General features: G+C 43.1%; 12 protein-coding genes across 12 annotated transcripts; 4 read left to right on the plus strand and 8 right to left on the minus strand.

The window, feature by feature from the left end:
• Window positions 1-343: 343 nt before the first annotated feature.
• On the plus strand, window positions 344-1823 carry VTP01DRAFT_4400 (uncharacterized protein; the record flags this gene model as incomplete). The annotated part of the gene is made up of 8 exons (XM_069383079.1): window positions 344-446; window positions 498-578; window positions 647-778; window positions 835-911; window positions 968-1109; window positions 1173-1256; window positions 1315-1380; window positions 1435-1823. 8 exons carry the CDS (start codon window positions 344-346, stop codon window positions 1821-1823), a joined length of 1074 nt encoding a protein of 357 aa, XP_069243815.1.
• Window positions 1824-1891: 68 nt separating this feature from the next.
• VTP01DRAFT_4401 (uncharacterized protein) lies at window positions 1892-2671 on the minus strand (the record flags this gene model as incomplete). Its single annotated transcript, XM_069383080.1, has 4 exons — window positions 1892-1941; window positions 1999-2108; window positions 2165-2373; window positions 2438-2671. The coding sequence occupies 4 exons, from the start codon at window positions 2669-2671 to the stop codon at window positions 1892-1894; spliced, it is 603 nt and encodes a 200-aa protein (XP_069243816.1).
• Window positions 2672-4306: 1635 nt separating this feature from the next.
• Window positions 4307-6224, plus strand: VTP01DRAFT_4402 (uncharacterized protein; the record flags this gene model as incomplete). Its single annotated transcript, XM_069383081.1, has 4 exons — window positions 4307-4489; window positions 4549-4665; window positions 4725-4858; window positions 4922-6224. 4 exons carry the CDS (start codon window positions 4307-4309, stop codon window positions 6222-6224), a joined length of 1737 nt encoding a protein of 578 aa, XP_069243817.1.
• Window positions 6225-6283: 59 nt separating this feature from the next.
• On the minus strand, window positions 6284-7669 carry VTP01DRAFT_4403 (uncharacterized protein; the record flags this gene model as incomplete). Its single annotated transcript, XM_069383082.1, has 7 exons — window positions 6284-6289; window positions 6373-6590; window positions 6647-6810; window positions 6866-7050; window positions 7112-7237; window positions 7303-7384; window positions 7449-7669. 7 exons carry the CDS (start codon window positions 7667-7669, stop codon window positions 6284-6286), a joined length of 1002 nt encoding a protein of 333 aa, XP_069243818.1.
• A 113-nt stretch (window positions 7670-7782) lies between these two features.
• VTP01DRAFT_4404 (uncharacterized protein) lies at window positions 7783-8757 on the minus strand (the record flags this gene model as incomplete). The annotated part of the gene is made up of 7 exons (XM_069383083.1): window positions 7783-7854; window positions 7911-8015; window positions 8085-8164; window positions 8227-8296; window positions 8356-8553; window positions 8608-8617; window positions 8675-8757. 7 exons carry the CDS (start codon window positions 8755-8757, stop codon window positions 7783-7785), a joined length of 618 nt encoding a protein of 205 aa, XP_069243819.1.
• A 2470-nt stretch (window positions 8758-11227) lies between these two features.
• VTP01DRAFT_4405 (uncharacterized protein) lies at window positions 11228-11821 on the minus strand (the record flags this gene model as incomplete). The annotated part of the gene is made up of 2 exons (XM_069383084.1): window positions 11228-11457; window positions 11515-11821. 2 exons carry the CDS (start codon window positions 11819-11821, stop codon window positions 11228-11230), a joined length of 537 nt encoding a protein of 178 aa, XP_069243820.1.
• Window positions 11822-13491: 1670 nt separating this feature from the next.
• VTP01DRAFT_4406 (uncharacterized protein) lies at window positions 13492-14469 on the plus strand (the record flags this gene model as incomplete). Its single annotated transcript, XM_069383085.1, has 2 exons — window positions 13492-13583; window positions 13656-14469. The coding sequence occupies 2 exons, from the start codon at window positions 13492-13494 to the stop codon at window positions 14467-14469; spliced, it is 906 nt and encodes a 301-aa protein (XP_069243821.1).
• A 77-nt stretch (window positions 14470-14546) lies between these two features.
• VTP01DRAFT_4407 (uncharacterized protein) lies at window positions 14547-14786 on the minus strand (the record flags this gene model as incomplete). Its single annotated transcript, XM_069383086.1, has 1 exon — window positions 14547-14786. The coding sequence occupies one exon, from the start codon at window positions 14784-14786 to the stop codon at window positions 14547-14549; it is 240 nt and encodes a 79-aa protein (XP_069243822.1).
• Window positions 14787-15057: 271 nt separating this feature from the next.
• On the minus strand, window positions 15058-15492 carry VTP01DRAFT_4408 (uncharacterized protein; the record flags this gene model as incomplete). Its single annotated transcript, XM_069383087.1, has 2 exons — window positions 15058-15318; window positions 15382-15492. 2 exons carry the CDS (start codon window positions 15490-15492, stop codon window positions 15058-15060), a joined length of 372 nt encoding a protein of 123 aa, XP_069243823.1.
• A 1716-nt stretch (window positions 15493-17208) lies between these two features.
• Window positions 17209-18639, plus strand: VTP01DRAFT_4409 (uncharacterized protein; the record flags this gene model as incomplete). Its single annotated transcript, XM_069383088.1, has 5 exons — window positions 17209-17260; window positions 17650-17707; window positions 17764-18087; window positions 18154-18239; window positions 18452-18639. The coding sequence occupies 5 exons, from the start codon at window positions 17209-17211 to the stop codon at window positions 18637-18639; spliced, it is 708 nt and encodes a 235-aa protein (XP_069243824.1).
• A 510-nt stretch (window positions 18640-19149) lies between these two features.
• On the minus strand, window positions 19150-19822 carry VTP01DRAFT_4410 (uncharacterized protein; the record flags this gene model as incomplete). The annotated part of the gene is made up of 2 exons (XM_069383090.1): window positions 19150-19450; window positions 19512-19822. The coding sequence occupies 2 exons, from the start codon at window positions 19820-19822 to the stop codon at window positions 19150-19152; spliced, it is 612 nt and encodes a 203-aa protein (XP_069243825.1).
• Window positions 19823-20144: 322 nt separating this feature from the next.
• Window positions 20145-20765, minus strand: VTP01DRAFT_4411 (uncharacterized protein; the record flags this gene model as incomplete). The annotated part of the gene is made up of 1 exon (XM_069383091.1): window positions 20145-20765. The coding sequence occupies one exon, from the start codon at window positions 20763-20765 to the stop codon at window positions 20145-20147; it is 621 nt and encodes a 206-aa protein (XP_069243826.1).
• Window positions 20766-22202: the final 1437 nt, after the last annotated feature.

Raw genomic sequence — 22202 nt, forward strand, 5'->3', positions numbered from 1 at the left:
GAAGCATAATGCCACCATCATCTATATCTAGAAGAAGCACAAGATAGCTGTGCAGTATGTTTACAGAATATTGATAGAGGAGCATTTACAGCATTGCTCTAAAGGCGCATTGTGTCCCCTGCCATTTTATCCAGTGCAAAGCCAAGCCTTCTTGCCTTTTGCATCGCGATTACGATGGTGCGTCGATCGAAATTCATGCACCGCTTTCCTCAGTCGGCTTTGCCCAAACCAACCCTTTTATTTGCTTCTTTGAATCGATCGGACACATCGCACAAAGAGAACATAGCGATAGTAAACTGAAGCCAACACTTGCGTTTAGACAAGCAACTGAGCTATTTCCAGGATGGGACAAACACTCTCAGAACCCGTTACCACCAAAACTTCCAGCAAGGACCATAACAACAGATTGGCATTTGGCGCCTCCGCAATGCAAGGGTGGCGGCTATGTAAGTTGTTCGCTTAGCGAACACTGGAACCCGCTTATTTATACATGCTAGCTATGGAGGATGCACACACGACGCTGCTGCAGCTGGATGATACCGATGCAAGCTTTTTTGGAGTATATGATGGTCATGGAGGTAATGCAGTGCATATTCCTTTACTATCCGTAACAGTGATTGAATGTACAAACCATATGCAAAAAAAGGCGCTACCATCGCCCAATACACTGGTCAAGTTCTTCACAAAAAAGTCAGGGAGAGCAAGCATTTTGACCGAAAGGAATATCGGGAGGCCTTAAAAGATGGCTACATGACTATAGACAAGGAAATAAGTGAAGGTAACAGTTCAATGATGAGGAAAGTGGTCTATAGCAATCGACTTGAATCATTTCAGACACAAACTTTGCATACGATCCTTCGGGTTGCACCGCTGTCTCGGCACTCGTTACGCCCGATAACAAAATCCTAGTCGTAGGTTAAATGCAAACACGTAGATTTCCCGGGTGTGTCTAACCGCGTTTTTTAAGGCGAACGCAGGCGATTCACGATCTATTATCAGTGTAAAGGGCAAGAGCAAGGCATTGTCGTACGATCACAAGCCCGTTGACCGTGAGGAGTCGCAACGTATCATTGCAGCCGGAGGATTTGTCGAATTTGGAAGAGTAAATGGTTAGTCAAGTTCTGTTATGACAGCGTCGGATGGACTTTTTTCTCAACAGGAGACTATCACAGGCAATCTCGCTCTGTCTCGCGCAATCGGTGACTTTGAATTCAAACAGAATGATCAACTTCCAGCCGAAGAACAGATTGTTACTTGTAATGTGTTACATACGGGTCTGATAGCAACAACAGTGTCCTCACCGTTTGATCCCAGGCAATCCTGATATTATCGAGCACGTGATCACTGAAAATGACGAGTTTTTTGTATTGGCATGTGATGGTAAGCTTGAAAGGCTAAATCCATATATTCAGTTAAACTAAACAGTAGTTTAAGGCATTTGGGATTGCATGAGTAACCAGCAAGTAATTGATTTTATTCGAGCCGAACTCGCAGAGAAGACTCCGTTGGATGAAATTTGCGAATTATTGATGGATCGTTGTTTAGCTCCGGACAGCGAAGTTGGCGGTCTTGGTTGCGACAATATGTCTGTGATTATCGTTGGCATTCTGCATGGAAAGTCCTTGGAAGAATGGTACGATTGGATGGCTGAACGCGTCGCGGCGGATATCCCAAAGAGAGATGCATTGGGCAACGATGTAGTCGATGAGATCGAAGAAGCAGCACATGAAGACAGTCAAGAAAAAAGTGTAAACAATGTAGACGATCAGGCGCCTATCTTGGATAACAACACAAGACCCAGCACCGATGATGAAAAAGATTGAAATGAAACGAAAACGAAAGGCAAAAACGGAAAAGCAAAGAACAACGATAGGGTACATAGTTTACGTGCTTAGATTTCAGTTTTCAGCACTCGGTTTGCTTTTTTCTTGGGAACAGGTGCTAAGCTTACTTTAGTCAAGTGCATATCGATTTTGAATCATCATGCCCTGTACTTACCATGATCGTTTTCCCTTACATAAAACTTTCGCAGTAGCATGATGGCCTCTTTGTCAAAATAACCCCCTTCGGACGGATACCCTACGGAGTTGGGCGTATCAAGTCTAGAGCTATCGTATCCCTTTAAGCAATGCTGCTAACAGTGATTTAATGACATTGCACTTACTCTGAATTGATACCGAAAACTGACCCGTTTCCACCGAACTTCTCATTGCCGCACCCATAATATACATGGCGGATACCGAGCTGGCGCAACGCAGAAGCGCACATGACACAAGGTTCCACAGTGACATACAAATCTGTCTCCTTGAAAATGGAGACTTTGTGCTCTTTGAGGATTTCGTCTATAGCTTCAATTTCTGCATGCCTTGTTGCCTGTGTGGCAGTTGAGCAAGACTATTTTCATGATCGAATACAAAAAGCGGCATTGATTACTTGCATTGTATGTTTCATTCGGCCGATTACGTCCCTTGGCTAGAATTTGTCCGCTGCTGCTAACAAAGACACAACCAACGGGTACTTCCAGGTTATCGTAAGCTTCCTGTGCAACAGCGAGTGCTTCTCGCATATACTTTTCATTGTATGTTGACATTGTTTCGTGGTTGACAAGTGTTGTTATTTTCTGGTTCGGAGGGTGGCAAGCCTGTTCCGCTTGTGAATAGTTTCCAGCCATTGATTGTCGACGTCCTTTTTTGCTTACTGAGGGCTCGACGGATTCTCGCACAATATAGGATAAAACACGTAGCCAGAACCAATACGACAATGACGGTGATAGTAACTGGACCAACGGCGCTTGTAGGTACCTGACCGCCTGGATAATACGACAGTGTCGCATTTGAATCGCCGTCCGACTTTGTTGAATCTGGCAAAAACGCTGTTGTCGTTGTGTCTTTATGTTTCTTCTTCTTTTCATTGTCCTTTTTTTTTATCTTTGCTTTTGCTCTTATCCCTTTCTATTGCGTCATCTTTGTTGTCATGGTCATTATGTTTGTCTCGTTTTCTCAATCTATGCGAAGCACTGGCCATGATAATCTGTGTTGCCAACACACTCAAGTTGAAAAGTAGTGTGTAGGAGCAGAAAGAACGGTGTCCCAGTATGCTCGTCGTAACTCTATATGTATAGTATGTGAATAGCTTTGCCCCTGGTGGCGTAGGCGTCATGTGACATACTCCTGCATTACTGTTTGCACGACAAAACGGAATATTCATACATATTGCAGTGAATATGTACGTACAATACAATTGACCATCAACCAAGAACCAAGAGGAATGCTATTATAAGTTCTCACAGCAGAGGATGCCATTGATGTAAATGAAGGTCAGGAGAGGGCCGTTCGCCAAGACGAACGGCTGCACCGAACGGATTGAATCATAATACTTCTGCAAGTTTCCAAGAAAAGCAACATGCAAGATTTAGGACTTCAAGTAGTTTTTGCACCAGCGCTGCTTATAGCTGTGATGCTCATTTTGCATCAGCGTTGCCAGATATGCATGACTTGCCACAAAACCAACGAACATACAAGACTACCTAACCTTCATTGTAGACCTTGGCAGTGTCGAATTCGAGATTACTCACTTTTAACCGTTGGAATACGCACGATTAATATGTAATATCTATTCTTGTCGTTGCGACGAACACTGTGTAGTAAAGTACTTATTTAGAAGGAATGAGTAGAGTCCGTGAGGTAGAGACGAAGAGCTTAGAATACTCCATCCAGTTACATTTTTCTTTTGGTGTGGGGTAACTGGCGGTGCTTTTACTGCATGCAGAGCGATTTGTGCAGGGACCCAAGCCATGCGGGGAATTGTTGACAAATCGCTTGATCGACATCAATGCTCATGCAGCCATCCGGGAAATTTTAACCATGTACAGATAATGTCGTGCGCATGCAGAATTCTAGCATAGCCTATATACTTTCTTGGCTTGGTGCAAACCTTAGTCATCCGAGATCTTCTTTCTTTTTAACCTCATCTATCGCTTCCGGATATCTAAAGTCTTTCAATCATCAAGGAAAAGGTAACTGCAAACCATCATACAGAAATCTGAATACAAGGAGCTACTTTATTGGCACGCCATATTCTTTGCGAGTTCGCAGGCAAGGATGCAAATGGAGTGCCGGAAAGGAAGAAATAGTGCTTTCGGCTGAATGATGGCGCGAAGTAGTAACCTTTGCGGTGATTGATTGGTGATCATCTTTTTTTTTTCTTTCAGTTCCAGTAACTCCAGTAACCTTTCTCTCCTCTTTTCATCTCCTCCTCGCTCACTCTCTTATCTTCTCTATCTTTTTCAAGCGACTGGGATTCTCTCATGCCCACAATGTGTGCAATGCAACCGCTGGAGCATTACGACATTTCGCCCATTACTGGATTTTTGCCCGAGGAGCCGCCCTTACAACGGCTACAGGATCCTTACTTTGAACCCTGGGAAAACATGATGAATGACTTCAATGGACTGCTGCTTGCCGGAAAGTTACGCCAAAAGATTAAAATGGTGAGCTATAACTTGAGCTGTTTCAATGTTTGGACAGAAAAATTGATAAATATTTTCAGATGCCACTGCTTGACCACACTCGCTTGCAAACTGTGCAGGAGTATCGCCGGGCTTTCCTTATTCTTTGTATGCTTTCTCACAGCTATGTTTGGGGCAAACATGAAGAAACATCAGAGGTGCGTTTGACGTGATATCACGGGGACTTCCATTTTTAACATCAATTTTCCCACGACAGGTTTTGCCTGCCAATCTTGCAGTACCGTGGACTGGAATAGCCAACCACCTGGGACTATGTCCTGTGGTGTGCCACGCCGCTGTAGTTTTGTGGAATTACAGACTGTTGGATCAAGACGGTCCTATCGATCTTAGGTATTTATATCCCGTTTATGGAAACGTTCTAGTGAAACATACATTGACATCCCTCTTGCGTAGCAACCTGACCACCCTGGCAACATATTCAGGTTCACTGGATGAGGCATGGTTCTATCTTGTCACAACAGCCATCGAAAGTGCCGGAGCGCCTTGCTTGCGAGCTATTGTGAATTCCATCGAGCACGTCCGAGACGGAAATGTTCCAGCTATTACTGCCGACCTGGAGACCATTCGAACATCCTTGGAACATATGAATGACGCACTGCAGCGCATGTACGAGAAATGTGACCCTTATGTTTTCTATTGGAAAATTCGTCCATATCTGGCAGGGTGGGAAAACATGGCCGAAGCAGGCTTACCTTTCGGACTGATCTACGAGGGCGTTGATTCCTTGTGGGCTGCAGAGACAGACGAATACGCAGATATGAGTCATCTATCCGAGGGCGAACGGCTTTTACGACAATACAGACGCTATGCTGGAGGCAGTGCAGCTCAGAGCAGTCTAATCGCAGCATTGGACGTTGCACTCGGTGTAGAACACTTTCCAACTGGAGAGCGGAATCCAGGCGGCATTGTCAACGATCGATATCGTCGTCTACCACCGCCGAATCCTGCTGATGACCTGAAAAGCGGACAGTCTACGCCTACAGCGCGAGCGTCTCCACCTCCGTTTGTCCGTACAAATCGAAATGCATTTTTGCGAGCCATGCGCAAATATATGCCCAAGGAACATCGCCAATTCTTGGAAGATTTGGAAATTGCAGCAAATTTGCGTTCATTTATGCTCCACCTTGAAGAGCACGCAGACAACCTTTCTGACGATGAAACAAAACTTGTACAAGTTTACAATGATTGCCTTGGGTTGTTGAAAGCTTTCCGTGACAAGCACGTGCAGATTGTGACTCTTTACATTGTGAACCAAGCACGCAAGGGACCCAACATTGCTCACGGCGGTTTTGCTATCGAGTCCAAAATTGCAGAAGATGATATCGAAAAGCCCGCCAAAAGGATAAAGACTGAGGATGGTGTGAACGTGCTTTATCCACAGACAGCATTGGAAACTGCGCCGGCAATCCGGAAGGGCTCTATATCGGCGAAAGTGAGTCGTCTTTTTCCCGAACTCGGATTGGCGAAGCATGTCGATCCTAAAACTGGAGTCGTACGTGGTACTGGTGGCACCAATGTATTGCCATTCTTGAAACAATCCAGAGATGAAACAGCAGAGTCGAGAATTGTCTTGACAAACGAGCTCGCACCCACTCCATCTTCCACCACCACTGTGAGCACTCCACCTCCGTCTGAAGCACCACCTTCGCTTGTTCCTCAACGCAAATCATGGCGGAGCTGGCTCTTGTCCTCGTAGATATTTGCTTCCCTTGTTTTATATGTCATGTTGCCGCTCACCCTACTCTTCCGCATTCCTCATATCTATCATACCATGTCGTGTATATGATTATCCAGTTAAATATATTTTATTCTCGAGATGATATCTCTGAAAACTGGTAACATACTGTATGTTGATTGGTATTGACCACTTCAAGTGGAGACATCCCTTCGAATTCCCACTTCGTCCTGTGATTATTCACATCATCATTTTCGTTCATTATATTTGGATCTGATCCACGTTTTCGAGCTTGTTCATTGATTCTGATCTTGATTTTCGTATATCGCTCGCCATCCTCGTTACTGCAATTTAATATATGCAGATCAAGTATTTGTTGGCAGACATCTATCGACAGTGTTATTCAGAACACGTCCAGCTTCAAGTACATTTGTCTGATTTACCTTCAATATCAATCATCCGTGAACAGAACAATTTATCCCAAGGATGATGACCCGGCAGACTTTGAAATGACTGATCTTCTTCTTTCAATAGTATAGAAGCCAGGTAAATACAGCCAGCGGCTATCGTGTGGGCTGGATACTCTATACATAACGGGATTCGATAACTACGACATTATAGTAAATAAACCATCATAGCGAGTACATTTCTTTTTCACTTACCTATACACAGCTAACTCATATGCCTTCTTTCCAAGGATCTTTCCATCTATGGATTCATGAAGCTGAATCCATTTTGCAAACTTGACAATGTATTCATACGGATGCTGATGCTGGAAATCGAAGCAAAGAGTTTCCAAAAGAAGCTTTTCATAACCGACTATCCGCCGCCTCCGCTCTTCAGATACCTTTTTCCTCCATATCAGCCCACTCTGCACATTCAAACGATGACAAGTTTGAAAAACTTACATGTTCTGGATCTAGCTCCTTGCTATCTGGATATCTGACGCTGTAAACAGCTACAAATATATCCTTGAGCTTTTTATGTGTTTCTTCAATTTTGGATGCAACGTAAAGACAAGTAACGCTGATATCCTTTTTGAACCGACGTAAGGAAAAGAAATCACTGGAATGTAATGTACTCGTTAATATATATTTACCTGCGGGGGATAATGTCGAATTGAATAGTACAAGTAAAATCGATGATACAATGCTTGCGCGGTGCTGATTGTCTCCTGAGGACTGAGCAGCAAGTGAGCAAAAACTCTGCAGCTTATACGATCCCTCCCCTCAAGCAATGTCATACAAGCCTAGCTTTTTGCCAACTTGCTCCATAAATTTGCAGCTCGAGTTACGTGCGCTGATTTCTTTCGAAGCGAGCGTGGATCCAGGCTGCTTTAGATGCAAGAGCGCCGACAACTGCCGTTTAGTGAAATACGGTCTGTAACGCCGTTTATAGGTGTGGCCTGAAGTAATTCGAATAGGAGTGGAAGGTGTGGTAGCTGATTGAGGAGAGGATCCGCTCATGATCTTTGTATGCCTAGTCAACGGCAACTAGAAGAAAGGACACAAGCTGCTGGGTTTGACATGCCTCTTTTTTTTTGTGTGTGTGTGTTTTTGTTACTATGCATTTCTCTCTACTATTGATATGCCCGTTCTTTTGATTCCAAATCCTTTATCTCTTCTCTTATTCGCATAAAGGCTCTGTGTGTCTTGAAACATACAATGTTAGAGTATAATTTACTTTATACAGCCTTCGTGAACTCACTTGCGACATTTCATGCACCAATGGTTTAGGATCTTTCGGTACCGATACACCGCATACATTGCATATCGGAAATGACGGTCCCTTATTCTCCTCATAACCACCCGCCTAAATTGCATCAAAGCTATTCAGCACACGATAATGCGAGACAAGGGAATCAGTGTTACAACAAGGTACCTGGGCCCGAATGCTTTCGTCTATTGACCGGGCAACCTCCCGTAATTTGTATTCTAGCAGATATGCGCGAGTATCTCCATCTAAAATACAATATACATGTCATCTTTCCAAGTAAAGACTCTGCAATCCGAAACGGACAAACCTTTGCACATGCTTTCACATTCTGCTAGTCTTTGCAACAATTTCACATTCTCTCGGCTTGCAACATCACGCTAATATCATCATTCCTTGTCAGACGTGTATCCTATCCTGCCTGTTGAAGCGTACTCACAATTCTTTTTGCACTGTCAGTGTCGTATTTACAACTATACTTTTTGAACCGCTGGGTGGATTCCTGTCTACGCGCACTAAAGTCTTTCAAGTTTCGAAGATGCTGTTGTCCCAGGGAACGCGAAGGAAAGAATCTCACACTTTCTTCGTACTGCGTTTTCAGTTGAGGTAAATGGAGCTTTGGACATTTGTCCCATTGCTAAGCAGAGTGTAAGATGCATTCGATTCCGGATCTATTACTGTAAATACCCACCGAATCTCTACTGCTGCGTTTTGAGCAATTCAACGGTCTAATAAATTCATTCAAAACCGACAACTACCTTAATATGTCGTAAGGGCAGAGGCCGCACAGATAGTCGACACAAACATCAGGATGCTTGTAGTCTGTAGGCAAGGTTGCCATTTGTATGTGTGCACTTTCGCAAAACGTTCGGTTTTGATGACGATCTAGTTAAACAATTGAAATCACGTGCCCCTCAATGCAGACTACGGCATGAATCAAGGAACTGTGATATCCCTTCTACAATACTGTTCATGCCGCCCCCATTGCTGTTGCCTTATTTATAAGAATCGCAATCATCTAAAAGCACACTTACGGACGTCTCGTTGAAGTTGGTCGCCATGAACTCTGCGTGGAATCCTTTGCTTCCCAGTACATGACGTGAATCTAATCTAAGTAGTACTTATACATGTACAGCTAGAGGGATAACTATAATACGACCAACCTTCCGAACAGATATACAGCGGTGATACTTAGGGGTGAAGAGAAATGGGTTTTTCCTGATGCAGTAAGGCAACATTTGGTTAGGAAATTGCAACAACAATCCAGCAGGACGTGACAGATTCGGCAGATTTTGTTGAAAGTTGAAATTTGTGGAAGCCAGTTATAAGCAAAATCCATCATGAAACTGAAAGAGCTCTATCAAACTTAGCAAACTTACTTTTGATCATTGCAGCATCTTCTCTTCTTGGATTCAGAGGTAACTTCATATTCAACGCAATCTTCCAATCGTGATTGTCAACACGTGCTCGTATCATTTGTACAATGAAATATCGCGGACTATATTCGTTTGGTATGTCCAGCAGCTCCATGTCCTGCTGGGATGCCTAAATATGTGCTGCAGACGGATTTCGGCGTGCCGACCTGAGAAAAAGCTGCAAACAAACGTACTGCAGGAGTGATTATCCTAAAATTAGACATGCGATATTATCGATTTGCTGCGGGCACGCATCGTGTAGCGTCATCCCTAAACCGAATCTCCCTTATATGCTGCTAATTACAGTCATAGGCAATACCGGAGGAGGTTTATTTGTTGGATGTTCGACAGATTTATCGCCTTTCTTACACCAGTAAATACAATATAACCTCTTCTGAAAATGCTTGAAATTATTATTATTATTATTATCATTTATTTAGTTAGTCGTATGATATATGTAAATGTCGATCATTGTTATCAACTTGGTGAAGATTGATATCAGCGGCAGACGCGTTGCCATCCTCCAAACATGGAATGAGACTGATAGCATTCTGGTTCTTGCTGGCCCTGCTGATTCTGGAGAGTTGCTTTGTGATTTGATTTGCCATTATGTGAATTAGTGCGTGTGATAGGCGCAGCGCAGGCGAGGTTTGATATGATTGAGGCAATGATGAGCAAAGCGAGAGCAGGGTTGCGCATGATATTAAGTCTTGTTTTGAAACTTTTGTTGAAGTGGCAATGGTGTGAGCATTGACTTTCCTGCTAGCTTTATATATAGTAGCGATGCCCTGAGAGAACGTGTCGATGGTGCCATATTTTCGTCAAGGATTGGCACTTAGGAGTCTTCTTGGAGGGTTAGCTCCCTTGCAGCAAATGTGCTTTGAATACATGGACGCCATGGCCAATTAACCGGGCAGGAGGAAACACTTGCGCGATGCTGCTATTCACTCATGACCAAGAGAAAAGGGCGTGTCCTACGGAGTCAAGACATCGAAATCAAAAGCTAAAAGGAGCTGTATTGGATATAACCACGCCGTATCGAAAAATAGAGTATTGCTACACATATGTTCATTTCGTCCGTTAAATGCATGCAATTATTTTATGAATGAACTTGGCGATGCCATAGGTGGCGAAACATAACTTTGATTCGCATTTAGTGCTATGGCGGATAGCTCATTATATCGTTCTTGTCTAAATCTGTAGTGTCGCTACAGACTCTCGGCTTTGAAGGATTGACAAGGGCAATTCCAGGAGGCTAGCCGCTCGATGAAGCTGTGTGCTCCAAGCTGTGTTTTCCTTAGTTAGTAGCGAATCTTCCATAGGGAGAAGGGAAGGTTGCCGTGAATAGAACACGATTGTTCAATACGCTTCTACGTGTGTATCAAGAAAGGGACAGTGAGAGGAGAGCAGCCAGGGAGCATGCCTTCAACTCGGTGTCTGCCATCTGGTTAAGGAACATCGAATGATACGGAATCGCGTGTTGCTAACATTACAAATAATAGACGGATAAAATACAACTTGTAAGTTTCCAACTTGTAATGGTCCATTATTCAGCATCCGAACGAAATCCTGGCAATCCAACGACTTCTACAGATGTAAATCAGTCTGAGTCCACATTTTAAATAGCATCCATTTCAAATACACAACCATTTGGGTCAATTATATTGAAATTTGTCTGATGGATTCCCAACTTTGTATTGCATTGCTTGATTTACTTGTTAATAGTAGCATCGCCATAGCCAGAAATAATGCTTCCCTTGGTGTTGTGCTTACAAGATGACTGCAGCAATGAGTAACGATAGTGACTTGACTTTTAAGAGATCATGCTTACCGTAGTTGAAAGACGAGGATTTTTGCATTTGTCTACATTGAATCATTTACATGGCAAAGTAGAGTTCACTTGTACGTTTTCTCCTGGACAGTCTGCATCTTGGTTTGGTATGCTGTTGGGTATCCTTTCTTCATTGGTTTGTGTGAATTCACGCGAGTGCCTGGAGACTGCAATTGTCGATCCTGTTTCCTCCCTTTTCGTGATGCCACCTGCGCCGCATAACTGACTTCTTTCAGTATTTGAGACCAAGACGACGTTACAGACGGTGGATGAAGAAAAAACAAATATTTATAATCTGAAATGATTGCATTAATGCAAAGCGCGTGGTCTTCAAGCCGCCTATGTTACTCACTTTTAGGTGCATAGTCGCAAAAGACTTGACGAACCGCGGACTTGACTCTTCGTGTTGCTCGATTTCGAATCACAGCTGATTTCGATATAGTCTTCTTCGCAGCAATTATGGAGACTTTGAGTGTGTCCAAAGGTTGGGCGTCATCCACTCTGTATGCTCGTAAATGAAATGCTGCGCTAGGCATTTGAAAATCTTGCTTTTTGGAGAAAAGTTCCCAAATTTCATCGGCTTTGAGGCTGTCGAACTTTTTTGATTTCATAACGGTGGTCGTCGTACTAAATGCTCGCTTCAAGAGGGTACGTAACATTTGCAACCTGTCGAGAGTCGCTTAGGGAAGTTGTGCCGTTTTTAGGATACCGACGTCGTCAAAATAACGAGGATGATTCTCAGATATCTGGATCCATCCAGCTCATTCTCTGCCTGCATTGTAGAGCAACAAATGGGAGCAGAATGTGGAAGATGATACATCCTAAAGTTCTGAGAATCCTCAAGTACCGTATTTTTCTCCGTACTAATATATGCTACCATTTGTTTTCCATGGTATACGATGCCAGAACTACTCCAGACTAGTGACAGACTGCGCATTATTCAATTTTATGTTTGCAGTGATCATGGGCACATAATTGGCCTGACAGTATACGTTGGTGCTCCAGTTCCATATTTGTTATATAAGCTAGATGTCAAGTGATTGCGGCATTCGGATGGATGTAAATGGAAAGGAAAGGAGAAGCAAAATCAAAAGCAAAAACGCAACAGCACAGGCTAATCCACGTAAACAAATGCGTAAGCCCTGTGCTGCAGAAGAAAAATCACAGAAAATGGTAAATATTTGTGCATCACACATACGAATGACTTACCTCCTTGCGGCCGAACTTTGACCTGATGTGCCCAGAAGAGACGCTGTACGTACGTAGAACCAATAAGTGGCGGGCTAAACTAGGATGGATGCATGCGAGTGGGTGGCTGCAGATGGATGAATCAAGGACGTTATGTTGCAGGCATATTGCAGAAATAAATCGATCGAACGCAAATGACTTTGGGACGCCCTGCAGCTGTTGTGGTCGCTATTCTGCAGGGATCGTCGCCAGCTTTGACAGTGGTCTTTATTTAGGAGGCGGGTTTCTATAGGCAGCATGTCGATGAATTAAAAAAAGAAAGTGAAATATATGAGCCATCAGGAGAAAATGAACGAGTAAAACTGGTACGGAGAGATGATGGTAACTATACAATAGACTATTCTCGAATGCGTATCACTTGTTCTTTTCATTTCAGCCTTGCAGTTGTCATCACCGTTTTTGTTTACAAAGACTGTACGACGCTGCCGCGTTTTATGTGCATTTTACCCGATGCAGAAACCTTCTTGGAAAGCATTTAATAATCGGAAAGTGGGGTGCAAGTGGAGCGTCGAACACAAGAAACACAAATGTTTAAACCCCCTGCACGTGGCATGACATATGTCCCTTTTTACCAACCGCCCAGACAACTCACTGATAACAATGTGCTTATACATGAACCGGACGGGAGACATCTGGACTCCGTGACCAGGTCGAGGAAAGAAAAACATTAAATATTTGTTGTTGCCATATCAATCGCCAGTAAACTGGGTTGTTGTCTTGTCAGGTAGGGAGCCCTGGGTACCGGCGATGCCTCATAGAATTTATGGCAAGACGCTAAAGGTAGCTATACCACTTTTGTAATGTCATTGTCCGTAACAACATGGCAAATATGTCAGCATCTCCCACTCCAATATTTTGGGGTCATTCACAATCAAGCCAGGGTACTCACAAAGCACACATATATAAATATACACACACAGCGTCCTCCATTCGTTATCCTATCCTATCCAAATCTTTTTCTTCTTCTTCTCCCTTTTCTCTGTTCATCTTCATTTTCCTCTCATCTTTCTTCAGTTATCAATCCCGTTCATTTATTCATTATCATCTTTGCTGTCTATCTATCTATCATTGTACATATATCATGCACCTTCTACAATTGTCGGACGAATTACTTTTGGAGATCCTGTATTGTGTTTGCTTGGATAATCTGTTCGAAATAATACCTGTCGCTAGGTAATTACAGACTGACGATGAACGCTGCTTATTGTTCTCCTATTTAAAGTAGCTATGATATCATCGCTGTAGTACATGTCAACGACTCTGTCGCTTAGCCGCTGACCGTACCTTCTGGTCGGATAGCATTGCGCTGGTCATCGACCCAACAAGGTCCAGTAGTCAAGACTTGATACGTCTTGCACGTGCGATGAGGCGTTGTGGAAGTAAATTAAGGACAACTCATTTGATGCTGGCAGCACAGCAAGCGAATACCGGAGTGGTTTCTTTGATGAAGTCATTAATTAAGCAACAATCAATAGCACCACTGCGTTCGTTTGAGCTGCACGTGCCACAGTCACTCCATGCACAGCTGATCCAAGCCTTATCGAGGGACGTTCGCCGCGACGTCGGCTGGAGAGCATGCAGGCTTCGCTCTGAAATTGACGAAGACGACGAGGATAAGGACAAATTCAAATCTATGACGAAATTGAACAGGCCCGAAACTCTCCGTTGGCTGCAAAGGTCACAGGACACCCTGCAAGTGCTTGACATTCCTTCGTTACCCATACAATGGTTGACCGCCTGCCATTTTCCTGCCGCGACGTCGCTCACAGTCGCATACCAAGAAGACAATGACGATGCTATCGATTGGCATCGGATAAGAGGAGCATTTCCTAAGCTTAAAAGTCTGACATTACATATTAGCAGGTCCCAGACAGCATCCTCCTGTCTACAGCCCCTTTTGACGGACAGACGGTTGTACCCCTGGATTGTGGAATTGGCAGCTGTCAGTTGCGAGGATCTGCGACCAAGCTTTAATCAAGAACAGTTATGCCAATCTCTCCTGACACTCAACGGGCTTTCAAGAGTCAATGTTGGTTGGGATATGGTTGCGATTGATTAGGTTCTTTGTTGTTGTAGTTCTTGTAATATATATAGTTACATGGCAAATTGTGATTGGAAAACAGGAAAAAAAAGAGTTTACAATGGTTTATCCGGTATTGGCATGCGCCTTACATCCTCATCCTCGTCCTGGAGTTTAGGAAATGACACATACTCGACTTGGAATTTTGATTGCTCAAGCGGCACGATCCTTTTGCTGTGCCGCCGCGACGGCGTCGATCTACGCCGACGATAGTGGATTGCATGCAAGATATCTGACCACAGCTCTGTCCACAAGGTGTCATGAAACATACGTGCTTCGTGAAGAATGGGTGCCATGCGGCGTGAACGAGGGAGAGCAGACGACGGTTTGGGTTGGAAAAAAGAGAGAGGAAATGAAGGGCGGTGAGTGCGAGAAAGAAAGAGAGAAAGGGAGATATTAAAGAAGAGAGGAGAGAAGGAAGGAAGGACCACGCAGCAAAAAGTGTAGAAAGAGAGGAAAAGAATGCTTTCGCTTTTCCTTCGCTCAGCAGCAACTCCTAGGATTTGAGCGTTGTCCGGATTCTAGAAACAAAAGGGAGCTGCCTTCTTTATTGCAAATAATAACAGTCTAGGATCTGCCTTCGTAAAATTTGTCCAAGAAGGTGGTCGGCTTTGGTGGAGCTTCTTCTTCGGTAAAGTAACGGTAAATGTGTGTCGTCTGCTTCCAAACGTTCATGGTCTCTTGGTATTCCATGTGTCCCTTTGCAAGCAAGACGTCACGCACGCCGAGGTCCTGTACATGACGGTGCTTTTCGAACTCTTGGCGAATCTTTGCTCGCAAAGCGCCAACAGGAATGTCGAGCTCGTACAGTCGCTGGATTTCTGGCACCTATAGTATAACCGGTCAACATTCAAGGGTGAATGAACGCGATGCTGGCAAGAGAGCTAGTACCGATTTCTGGAATTTTCTGTAAAGCGAGAGCGCACGGCTGGTTGCTTCGGCAGCTGATTTCGAAGATCTGGTTGTAGCAGCAAACTCGGCAACACCAAAGACGGCAGCCATTTTTGTCACTTGTTAAGTAGTTGAGAAGAGGACTTGCCGCAATTCAATCATTTGTTTTTCCACAGACACCACCTCGTCATCAAATTGATTTGCCGACATCTGTTGTGGAGTGATTTCCCCTTTAGAGGAAAGCTTTCTCGTAGAAATGCTTCAATATTCAAAATGACTCATAGATTACAAGATATATTTGCAAGAAGAGGATAAGTGGCATAAATCATAATATTCTTAGTGTACATAGTGGGTTGAACTAGTAATGGACGTAGAGAAGGGAAATCTTTGCTGCATATTTTCTAATCATAAACTTAAGCTATACTGTGGACTTTTACAATCTCTCGATTTCTCCTTGCATATATTTCGAGTTCATCATAAGTTTCGCTGTCGTTATATTCTCCTTCCTATACGGATATATGTCCATCATCCTTTATGAGCGAATGGTGGTCACGCTGCACGCTCGAGAGTAGAGTCCTGGCATCTATCCGAAGACAGCGAGGAGTGTTCGGTATCCTTCATCTCGTTGCTCCCTTTCAATTGCTTTTTCAAATTGTCTGCAACGGGACACAGCAAATTCCCGAGGCTGTTTCTGTTCCTCCTACAAAAGAAATATGAAGAAAATGACTACATGCTTACCTTTATAAATCTAGCTCCTCTTCAGCTCTCAATTTGCATCCTATTTCATATTGCAACACTTCTTCTCGCTGCTTGCTGTACTGCTTCAGAAGTTGGTTTGCTCTTTCTGAAGACTTATGGACAAGACCAATTAGCTTGGTACTCAATCGCTCCCATATTCTGCAATGTAAATAAATTACGATCTTTACAAACTCTGCTTTTGGCCATGCATTGGCCAGACGTACCCAACTTCTAATTTCGGGCTCTTAGAGATTCCATCATCATTTGACGGCCAACTTGAACAGACTTCAGTTGTCTCTTGAGATCCTCCTGAATTTTCACCTTTCTACGCAAAGCTGCTAGCAAATGTCCAGGGCTTGATTCATCCCATGGAGCGCCAATATTTGGAAGTGCTTTCTGATGGAGTTCTCCAGCTTTGCAACGTTGCCCTTGGCTATATTAAGCCTTGCTCATTCTTTGTAGCGGACCACTTTTGTCATCTTCGTGTAGAATGAGAGGCATTTTTCAACATACATACTATATCAGAACCCTAAACATCTGCATACATATAATATCATGAGACATTCAACTTTGCAATGAAAAGAGCATATTGGCATCTGTTAATAGATTGTGAAGTAGCACTCGATATCCTTCGCCTCAATCAACTTTTTCTATCGCTTCTTCGCGATGCTAGCAGCGTCTCACAGCAAACTCCTTCAATTGCATTTGCTACTTCTACAATGAATGCAAATATATTCAAAGCTTCTCTAGATAAATGAAATGGTCGTAAGCATATTATGCCTCTACTAGTCTCAACTCCTCCTCGGCCTTTCTTCTGTTATGATAATATCTCAGCATTTGTATTGCTGCTCTATTATGCAGCTTTGAGCCTTGTGTCCAATACTCTGACTAAGATAATTGATTTTTATCCGTGGCCAGGAGTGAAAATAAAGATAGGACCCACATGAGAAGGCTACCTGTTAAAATGACACTGCTTTTCGCGTGGAGTGAAGCCATGTGGGCCTGATTTTTACTAAAATCTCTAGAGATATGTCATGACATGCTTAGACTTCAGAGTGCATATCATGAACTATAAGCAAAAGCTAAATAATGAGCAAAAAGAAGCAAGGCACCATGGTCAGGACAGAGGCTATTAGGTCAGGTAAACAAGAGATAAGGAGTTTCTTTATGAAAGAAACAGTGCCAATGTGTCCACCTCTCAAAAAATTGGCAAAGATCCCTTTACAACATTATGCAAGTTTAATTTACATGTGCCTGCTTTCCATTGATTACAGCTGAAAATTTCAGACCCATGCAATTGCTGTAGGGCAATGGGAACATTTATGCCGCGCACTACCGGTATTTTTCAAATCTTTCTTCTTATTGCACTCCACCCACTTCCCTTTTGCAAACGCAGCACGCAGTATGGGAGTCAAAGGAATACACGCAGTCGCTGCCAGGACTGGACATGAGCATCCGAAAAGCATCCTAGTTTGGAAGCGTTACTGAATGAACAAGATATTGAAATTGTTTTTGTCGATTATTGTGCAGTGTTTTTTCGATCTACTTCAGAAACTTTTGCAAGAGCTGCTTCCTCTGCATATCAAAGGTATATACTACTAAGCAATCGTTGAGCTTCTACATTGACAGGGTGGATTTCAATAGGAAATGGTGGCCACAAATCGAAACATTGGTGGATATCGGCAGATGCAGAGATGCAGCTCAGGAGTTGAGCAAATCAGCAACGCATATCCGCCAAGAGATCCAAGGGTCTGTAGACTCTATCCGGCATCAATTTGAACAATTCATTGGAAAGCAAATATCTGCGGGAGATATTTTTGAATATCCCAAGATAAAATCGCAACCAGTGATACAGTCGCGCATACCGGACAGAAAAGAAGAGAACGGCAAGAAGATGATGATGATGAAGAAGAAGAAGGACATGGAGAATACGAAGAAACTGGATCGTCTATTGCACACGTGCTTGCCGTAATTTCTGCTTATATGCCTGAACGTTCGCCAACGATGTCTTTCAAGGTCTATTCATACACTCAGTGGCAACACGTTTATTCCCATCGACCGAGCATTCGCCACTACGTTGTTTAAGAACGTGAGGCATTTTGCACAAAGCCTTTCACCACGTAAGTCCTTTTAACGGGGGGTTTATATATATATATATATATATATCTATTATAACAAGTCATTCATCCAAGAGATGTATGACTGAGGCGTTAAGGCACACCCCAATCTTACAATAGGAGTATTGATTACAGGGAGGATCTTCTAAATGCTAATGGCCGCTCATTCTTGTTGTGTTGCATGTGGATGAAAACGTCGCGGATATTCATGGCAGCCATGTGGTCTCTGTTCCATACCGTACGACAGGTTTTGCAGCTGAGTACAGCATGGATCGTCATCTGGCTCTTTTCATTGACACCTGAGATCTCGCGCTTGTTCTCCACAGTTCGCGTCTTGCATTTTGGGCATATTTTGGACGTCAGATATTCATCCACATACACCAGCAGTACTTTCGCTTTCTAGAAACAGTCTCCACAGCTGAGATCTTGGTCGTCTCCATTTTCACATAAACTTACATTCAAAGTACACACCTGCCTTTTCAATGCTTTTCGGAACTCTTCGGTGGGAACCGCCCTTTTCCCTTTCATTGTACTTTCAAATGCTCCGTTGCCGAAGCGATAATGATGCTTGTCTCATCAGTCTTGTCTTCCGGCGGCAAGGGCCTCCATTTCTTTTTCGTAGAGCCTTCTTCATTTGCTTTTGCCGCCTTTACAGGCAAATACTTCTTGCTGCCTGTAGTGAGACATTTTGCCATCTCAGTAAAGGCCTTCTGCTTCTTTATATAATACTTCATTTTTAATTTTATGAATCTAGGTAACAAAATATCAGACGAACGACAAATATAATTATGATTTTCTGTACATACCGATTATCCTTGCCATAGAATTTACATATCGCGTCGTGTTTTGCAATTCGATATTCAGCAGATTCCTTGAACCTTTCCAAGGACCCTGTCTTGGCTGTTGTATGCTATCAATGATTCTTCGTTTGCGGGTCATGTTCGCCAAACTTCTTCCGGCTCTCAGCGGCCTTGTTGAACCCACACATGTCATAATATTCCTTTGCGCTGACAGAACGAATACGATGACATTCATCTGCAGAACCATCTGCAACAACGAAAATATCCGTTAATCCCGGGTCAACACCCCATATAGTTGCTTCTTTCAAGAACTTGGAATTGATGTCAGCTGGTTCCAATAGAGCTTTAGGAGGAGGTCGCTTTAGCTTCTTGAAAATAAATTGCACATCGTATCCGTCGGTTCTGATTTTATCCCTACCATTCGTTCGAGGAGCGTTAGTCTATTAGACGACTTGAAAGAGGTAAGACCAAATACCAGAAAAGGCTCGTGTCGGTGTCAAGAGATTCCAGAGTGCTATGTCCGATCTTTGACATATCGAAAAGATTGAAATATGCTTCGTGTAGATCGTCTGCCTTGTACGGTGAGCCGTTGCTCTTGAGTCCAATTTCGTACATGATCTTTGCAAACGCTTGATTGTCCAGTAGAACATGTCTCTTTTGTACCGTGTAAAGAGGTAGTATCGAAAATCGGCGTGCACCTTTGGGATCAGTGTATTTGGGTGGGTTGAAGCATCCCCTTTTCAGGTCATCTTGCGTTGTTGTTACGAGGTTCTGCAGCGCTTCCATGCTTTCTTCAGGCAGAGGTCTTGTAAATGACTCGATAATTTTAGCGGTTCTTGTTTTCGGATAGAATCGTATACTGATTGTTTTAGGCTGTTGAAAAGCCTTTTGGAAAGATCCAAATTTGCTTTGCTGAGGATCTAGCGACGATACAGTGAGTAATCAATCCTTCAAATGACCACGTATATGTAGAGTGACCTCACTGACTTGTCGGTGTACGAAGCCTTTTGATACGTAATCCTGCGGTTTTTCTTCCTTGATGAACATTTTTTGTTCCATGCGTTGTAGGATTTGGTACACCCATGGGATATATCGCTCGGGGTTTGCATTAATAGTGGTGGCCGACACTGGAAACTTGATGCTGGCTCTTAAGAAATTTTATAATCCTTTCAGAGTGTTCAGCCAGTTTATCGTTGTCCTTTATGAACTTGGGTATGTTGATCTCGTTGCCAGGTTCCATCTCCAGCACTGCGCAAACATGACCTGCCAAAGCCTTCTTCTCCGAAACCGTAGCAGTGATGAAGAATTCGTCATTCTCGTTTGTGAGACGAACAAAGATGTACTCTTGGGTTTTCTTAACCATATTTGCGGTGATATGATTTCTGACGTTTTCTTCATATTCTTGTGCGGCTTGGCTGATTAAGGTCATGAAACCTTTGCTGCGGAAACGTTTTGCGTCGAAGGCCGGAATTTGAGACTTAAAAGTCTTGAATGCAGTCTTGACCGATTCTGGTGCTTGACACCCTTGGCCGGCAATGGTCGTAAAAAGAGCATAGACCAAATCATGCGATATAGGTGGAATTGGTTTTTTCTGTTCCAAAAGGGAGAGAAAAAAGAAATTTGCGAACATGCTTAATAGGTTTCTGAACTGCATTGACAAATCGCTCCTCTTTGCAAATATTCTGTAGCGTCGTCTTGATAATACTTGTGCGTTTAAGTTCAGTTGCATGTCGTCGTTTGTGTTTGTAAAAAGGGCATTTCTTGTTCGACGACCTCGAGTGGTCAGTTCCTTTGCATGTCGGACAGACTCTCCTTTTGCCAGAGACTTTTTTCTTTGCTTGTTTCTCCTCTTGCAATTTAGCTTTTTCCTCCTGCTTTCTGGCTCGTTTGGCATTCGCAAGCTCGTACTTCATTTCGGCCTTGGATTTTTTGTTCGGTTTTCCTTATCACCAGTTTTAAGACAGCTATCATTCCTAAATACCAGGTCAAAGCATTATCTTTTCCGGCTTCCTCACTGTTTTCGAGGGCTATTATTATGTCAATACGATTCACAAAATTTGCATACACTGTGCAGTTACTTGGTACACTACGTTGATTGGCAGCTGATGATGACAACAGAAACTCGTCACCATTCTTTGTAGTATCTATGGCATTTCATCGAATCAGCAACTTTACTATCACCATACCAAGGAATAATAAGCCTGTATAGAATACCTGTCATGTTATTTCTCTGTAGCTTCCTTGGTTTACGTTTGCTTGTGGATGAGGATATCTGAAAGTCATCATCGTGGTTCTCAACTGCTGGAACGTGATCAAGAGTCAAGAGCCTGTTTAAAAGCATTACCGTTAATTCATAGCAGACTTTGTAGCTTACCGCTTTTTCTTTTTGCTCCTCTAGTCCTGTGTACAACTGGTGATGGCTGAAAATCGTCGTCTTCGATGTCCATACTGCCTGCAACAGTATCATCAAATTACAGTTAGTATGCTCCCTCGGCTGGAAAGTTGAGCAGAGAGGAACGGCCATATTACGCACGGAAATCCAGGTTTGGCTCTGACAGTGTATGACTGCTGTACAGGAAGGAAGAGGGAAAAAAGGAAAACCTCATGCGCTGGAAATTTGACGGGGTCAACAACAACACGTAACCGCCCGCGCCATCTAGTGAATCTGTAAGCTAATTCGAGTACTGTCCATGGAAATCTATGTATTTTCAACCAAAATATATCGTTTCAATGGTTTTTGGCAGCAGCCGGGCACATGGATAAGCAATTGAATTGAAGCTTAAATGCAAGTATCTGTTTGGAGGCGGGTTGTACATAAAATGGTTGGGTTTCTTAACGTATCTTGATGTTGAATGCTTATCTTTGTTTACAAACTTCTATACCTTGTTCGACATTCTTCGCTGAAGTGTATCTTCTTGTTCTTTTAAGTAAATATAAAGATATCTGAAGAGAGATGCATTCGAGATGCATTCTCTTCTGGAAGGATGACTCCAGCTGTCACGTAAGATGCTTGTTCCGATCTTTGTAGCCAAAATTCGACAGTGCAGTGCCGTCGAATGCCCGTCTATTTCGATCAGCACTCGGACGGTATATAAGATCAAAATTTCCTGCTTATTCTGAGGATGCATAAGTTGATACATAGATGAGCTCAATTTATTCAGACCGG

The sequence above is a fragment of the Rhizomucor pusillus genome (genome assembly GCF_041956525.1).
Source record: "Rhizomucor pusillus strain CBS 183.67 unplaced genomic scaffold VTP01scaffold_2, whole genome shotgun sequence".
Lineage (NCBI taxonomy): Eukaryota > Fungi > Mucoromycota > Mucoromycetes > Mucorales > Lichtheimiaceae > Rhizomucor > Rhizomucor pusillus.